Below are 6262 nucleotides of genomic sequence, written 5' to 3' on the forward strand. Positions count from 1 at the left end.
AATTCTTGTTCAAGCAGGAGCCCACAAGTCCAGCACAACAAAGGAAAGGCTGGGTGGTTTTTTTTTAAATGAGAAGTTAGCCACAAGTCAGCAGGGTGTCTTCTCTATATTGCACCAAGTTTGGTTGTAACTGAAAAATTAAAAACCTCTGCACTTAGAAAAGCTACATTTAAATATATCCCAAGTGGAGTGAGCAGAGTTCAGCTTTTAAAAGAATTCAACACTTTTTCCTACCAGCTACAAGGTTTCTGTCTCCTCAAGCCCCCAAATGAGAAGTTAGCCACAAGTCAGCAGGGTGTCTTCTCTATATTGCACCAAGTTTGGTTGTAACTGAAAAATTAAAAACCTCTGCACTTAGAAAAGCTACATTTAAATATATCCCAAGTGGAGTGAGCAGAGTTCAGCTTTTAAAAGAATTCAACACTTTTTCCTACCAGCTACAAGGTTTCTGTCTCCTCAAGCCCCCTCCAAACTGCAAAACCACCACTGATCCAAGACAGTGCTGCTACTTCTCCTCAGTATTTATTTATTTATTGCTTTATTTATGAGTGACAAAGGCTCAGAGATGGGAACTTGGAGAGAATTTAAGGCAATTCCACAAAGCCAACACCTTAAGGGCAATTCTGGCACACAGTGGTCTTCATTCCAACACCAGGAAAGGTTTTAGGTTTAAAAAAGGAGAGATTTTAGCCAAAAAGACTCTTTCAAACATCAGTTTATCTTTCTAACACACAGCACTGAAGTCAAGTCATTCCAGAGCACCAATGTAGAGAAAAGAAACAAAAAAAGGGGAAGAAGTCAGATGAACAATTTAAAAAACCCCACTAAATAACTACAAATAAAAACACAAAAAACCCTAAATAACTACAAATAAAAGCTAAAAACCCATAAAGCTAAACAAGCAAACAAAAAAAAATCAGAAGCAGGCTTGGCAAAAAAATCTGAATGTGCTCAGTATGAGGCTCATCCTTCCTTTGCAAAAACTTTGGAATTGAATCAAAAGTATATGGAAAACTCTTTACAACACTGGTCCAAAGGGCATGTGCATTCTTTTTATTTCTATACACAGTGGAAACAAACACCATACAGACAAGAGCAAACTACTTTTTCTTTTTCTTTAATAAAAAATTTAGGTTTAATGTTCCAAAATGATTTTGTGAAAACAGGAGAAGAAAAAAAAAAAAAAGAAATAGAAAGGAGAGATTTTAACTTCAGGCCAGGTAGAGCCTGCATGGATTTGCAGCAAGATTTGAGTAAGAAATGATGGATTAAAAACAAGCAGAGCCCTGCTGGCATCCAGGAGGAGGAATGGAGAGGATTTGCACAGAAAACCCTGTGTGTAAACTATTGCCACGTGGAGTCACAGACACAGACAAGACTTCAGGGTGCTGCTTGTCACTTGCTCCTAGAGGAAAAACTACTTTGCCAAGAAGCTCACAGAGTTTTCTACAGCTTTTTCTGGAAGAAATGGATGCAAGCAGCAGGTTTCTGGTCAGCCAGAGGATCCCACTGCAGAGTGCTTGTGCTAAGTTCCATCAGGTCTTTGTAAGAAAAAAGGTTGGGGGGTTTGTAGCACTCATTGTCATAGCAAAAAGCAGGTTTTGTCACATAAAAAGCCTCAACTAAAGGAATTTTAGTTCCATAACTAAAGGAACTTTTTCCCCTCAGCATTTCTTCAGGGCACAGCTAGAAATTTATACTGACAAACAGTATAAGAGCAGGGAACCCTTTTGGGAGGTTTAAGCAACAACCAGGTGAGTGCATTTTCCTTCCTAATGCTCCCTAATGCAGGAATGACTCTGGTTTACATTCTCTTCCAAATAATCCCTGGGGAACAAATCATTCCAGAAGCCACAGCAATTATTCCTTGACACTTCTCTGCTCACAGACAGGAGAAGTTCCAGCCATTTGCAACAGCAACTTTTCCTTTGGAATACCTGATGCTTTTTTTATTTTTTTATTATTATTATCTCCTCCAAATTCGTGAAATGCAGCAACATTACCAAGCCAGGAGTCATTTCTTCTGTTCAAGCTGGAGGATTTGACATTGCTCTCCCTTTGAGTGGCTGACTCAAACACCAATCCTGGTGCAAATGCAGCTAAGATTTCTCCAGAGGAGCAGCCCTGGGCACGGGGCGCTGCCGGACACCGCTCGGGGATGAGTCTCTCCTGCTCCCCTCCTTCCCCTCTGTTTCCTCATCTGAGATATCTCCCTCATCTCCTTCTTGCTCTTCATACCTGTTCTTCAGCAGAGGAGCTGACTCTGGACCTTGTTTCCCTCAAGGAGAAAGGAGAAACACACGAGTAAATGCCACTGCCAAGTAAAATCCGCTTATTTAACATCACGGGCCAGCACAGCGACACTGAGAGCTCCACTCAGTTTCCTCTCCCTGCCCACGTGGAATTTCATGTCTTGCAGGTATGAAAATGCTCTCAATTTATTTTTATCCCTAAAACCAGTTTTAAAAATACCCCAGCTTTACTAAATAAAAAATCCCAACCCACTATAAACCCCAAGGGCGAGGCATCAATCCCAAGTGCAAAGTTCCACACTCCACATCACATCCTGCAGACACCAGGATTTCTTTAATATTTTCTACAAATGAGATTTACCAAACAGCTTCACTGAATCAGAAGTTTGCTGTGGGCTTACTTGGCTGAGGCTGGAGCTGTGGTGGTCTGTGCCTCTTGGAGGGACAGATGCAGTCTGCCAGGAACACCATCATCTGAAACCAAAGAAACCCAAGGTGAAACTCCCAAACATTCTGCACATTGCAACCGTTTAGGATGGAAAATTTCAAGATCAAGTCAAACCATTTACCCTCAGATGGATCCCATCCAGCCCCACACTCACTGTGACCATTTCCCCTTGGGTTATGGGGCCTCCATCCCCATGTTCCAGCTCAGGGTACCCCAAAACCCACCCCAAAAGTGAGGTAGAGGCAGCACAAGTGGAACCAAGTCACCATCACCCCCAAGAGCTGCACTTACAAGTCCCAGGACCATTCCTAAGAACAGAGTTGCCAATCCAAAAACAGCATAGGAGCCCCAGACTGGTATTCCAAGATTTTCTGTTAAATAGCCATGGCCATGCTGGAACAAAAGAGAATCATTTCAGGAAGAGCTGGGTTTCATATTGAGGAGGAAATGAAGTAGGGATGTAAGCAAATACCCTGATCCACATGGACAGCTTGAACAAGGCTGACATGCTGCTCATCCTGAAACAAAGCACAGAAGAGGAACTGAGGACACTTCAAACTCTTACAAAGAGAACACTGAGAACACTTTAAAATCTTACAAAGAGAACACTGAGAACACTTTAAAATCTTACAAAGAGAACAGTGAGCACACTTTAAAAAACAAATTTTCCCCCAGCTCCTGTGATGATGTCACCTTCCCCTTCCTGCCTGGATAATTCCTTTGCCTGCTCCTTTGCCATAATTTCAGCCTCAAACCTGTGTGAAACAACCTCAGCTCATACATGGACAGCTAGAAATTCCCAGATTTCTTTAACTTGGATCTGCTGAATCCAAGTTAAAGTTAATCCATGTGAATTTCAAGTCCCTTTTCTGTTCTGTCTGGACCAATGCTCTGTGAGAAGCCAGCTGGAACTCCAGTGAAGATATTAAGAAAGAAGCATCAGGAGGTTTTATTAAAACAAAAAATTAAGCTATTAAAAGAAAATCAGGTTATAAGAGCTGACAGATCTTCAGACACTTAAGTTTGGTGTCTGAGTACAGAAAATAACAGAGAACTTTTTAATGCTGAGTTAATACCCAGTTTCACACAGTCCTTGGTGTGGGATAAGAGTTTGTAAGAGAACCTCACAGCCAGGAATTCCTTTCATACATCAAACCTAAATTTCCCTTGACAGTTTGAACCAATTCCCCTTTTTCCTGTCAGTTCCTGCTGGAGAATCCCTCTGGGATTTCCTTGGGATTTCCTCCAGACAGTGGAAGAATTCTCCCAGGATTTAGCTGGGCAAAACCATCTCAGTGCCACAGAGACCAAAAAACTTCAAAGGACAGCAAGGTCCCTACAGGAGTTTAGGAAACAAGAAACCTCTTCAAGCCTTAAAGTGAACCTTGCTGGGGACATCTCTGCTATGGTGACAATACTCAGGTCACCTCTGCTATGGTGACAACCCTGCCACAGCTGAGGAAGAATTGGGACACCCACCCACTCACCCAGCACATTCGCACAGCTCCTGCCCACACAGAGCTGGGAACAGGGAGCAGGACACACCTCAGCACATCTGATAAGAAATTCTTACAAAACCAACCCAAAACTTACAGCAAAGAGGAAGGACCAAACCAGGAGGACACTGGTTCAATGGATTTCCACTCCTCATCACTGATGAAGTTAATGAAGGCAGCTTTATTCCTGGCTCCCTGGTATCTCCTGAACTCTCCATCTTTGCAGCTGTAAAACAACACCACCACCACCAAAATCCTTTATTTGATATGATCCAAGCACCAAGTGCAGCATTTGTTTCCATCCAACAAACCCCTCCCATCACCTTGTCTATTTTTTTACACATTCACTTTTTCAGTGTTCATTTTTTTAGCTGATATTGCCTCTAAAAAAACATTTTCCAAACACCTGGACTGAGTCCAAGTTATTTCCAGGACACTGACTCCACGAACACCTTGGCTAGCTTTAGGCTGTGATTCCATTAAAAAAAAAAATAAAAAAGATAATGATCTTCCTAAAGCCCTTGCCACACACCTGCACTGAAGATCAACCTACAGAGAAAGGATTGCAAAACAGAAACACCCATGAAAAGGCAGAATAAATAAGGCCTGAAGGGAAAGGAAAAGAAATCATCTGGCAGCACAAGGTCACAGTGGGTGAGACAGTGAATGTGTCAGTGAAAAGCAGCTCCTATTCTTAAAGAGCATAATAAATCTCATTTATTTGCCCCAAAAAAAGAAGAAAAAAATGCCCACTCTCATCCCAAAAAACCCCTGCTGCCCTGCATACTTACTGATAGATGGTAGGGAGGGCTGTGATGATAAATCGTCCACTTAACCCTGTAAGAAAAGTTGTTTTGAGAGTATTTTGAGTATTTTTATGGAAAAAAAGAGGCAAGGAATGCTGTAACACCCCAAAATACAACAGCAGGCCTGGGTATCAATCTTTCCATGCAATCCAACACAACCTTGTGTGTGTCAAAGCAGCACACACTTAAAAAATGGTCCCTGGACAAAGAGTAAAATGGGGAAAATGAGATATCCAGGGATAACAGCTCAGTTGGACTCTTTTGGCTGTAGCTCTTCAGAGGGAGAGACTCTCCTTTGCAAATAGGATCTGCAGCCTCCAGAAACCCGGAGGAAAATAATTCAAGTGAGGCAAGCTTCAAAAGTAAAGCTGCTCTGGAGAAAGAAATCAGCATGTGGAAGGTCAGGCTTACAAATCCCACAGGGACAGGAGAGTTCCAGATTTTCAGGAGAGTTTCAGGAGAGTTCCAGGAGATTTTCAGGACAGTGTCAGCAGAGGGAGAGCAGATTGTTTGCACTCCCTTCTATCAACCAAAAGAGGGACTGGAATGGCAAGGCTGAAACCTTGCTTTTTGCTTTAAAAGTACAGCCAAAGATCTCCTTGAAATCATGCTGTGGAGAAAACCTCTCATTCTTTTTAGACTGTTATAGTCTATGCATTTTATTTACTCTATTCATTTAATTATATTTATTTTATCTACTATCTGACAGTCTCGTTCCTGTGTGAAAGCTGGCCCAGGGTGCCCAGAGAAGCTTTCCCTGGATCCCTGAAGTGTCCCAGGCCAGGCCGGACACGGTTTGGAGCTCCCTGGGATGGTGGAAGGTGCGGTAGGGGTTGGAATGGGATGATCTTCAAGGTCCCTCCCAACCAAAACATTCTGGGATCCTATTAAGCAAGATCAAGGTGTTTAGTCACATAGCTAGAGATGAGTAAAACACTTTTATTACCCCTATTATTTCTGCCCGCCTCCCACAAGCACACAGCGGAGATGAGCACCCCCAAACTCCTCAGCCCCCCAAATCCCGGGGGGGTTCGGGAGCCCTTCCCAGCCCCTCTCACCCGGCTGCTCGGTCACATCCACTTTGGCCACGTTCACGCCCAGGTCCTCTCCCCACTCGGCGAACTTCTCCCACTCGGGCTGCAGGTTCTCGCAGGCGGGGCACCAGGGCGCGTAGCTGCGGGAGCGGCACAGCGCGGTCACCCCACACACCCCACACACCCCTCACACCGCCCCGGCACCCCCGGCGCGCCGCTCCCCACT

At 43.7% G+C, this 6262-nt stretch overlaps 1 protein-coding gene across 1 annotated transcript in view; it reads right to left on the reverse strand.

Moving 5' to 3' along the window:
* Positions 1-266: 266 nt before the first annotated feature.
* Positions 267-6262, reverse strand: part of TMX1 (thioredoxin related transmembrane protein 1) — a 6348-nt gene continuing 352 nt past the window's right edge. Inside the window, exons 2-8 of the mRNA XM_005418060.2 lie at positions 6061-6176; positions 4988-5033; positions 4294-4422; positions 3173-3218; positions 2992-3093; positions 2654-2726; positions 267-2278 (exon numbers count right to left, since the gene is read on the reverse strand). Of these exons, the coding sequence (XP_005418117.1) occupies positions 2100-2278; positions 2654-2726; positions 2992-3093; positions 3173-3218; positions 4294-4422; positions 4988-5033; positions 6061-6176 (691 nt within the window). The 3' untranslated portion in view covers positions 267-2099. The remainder of the gene's footprint in view (positions 2279-2653; positions 2727-2991; positions 3094-3172; positions 3219-4293; positions 4423-4987; positions 5034-6060; positions 6177-6262) is intronic.

Source organism: Geospiza fortis, unplaced genomic scaffold (genome assembly GCF_000277835.1).
Source record: "Geospiza fortis unplaced genomic scaffold, GeoFor_1.0 scaffold23, whole genome shotgun sequence".
NCBI lineage: Eukaryota > Metazoa > Chordata > Aves > Passeriformes > Thraupidae > Geospiza > Geospiza fortis.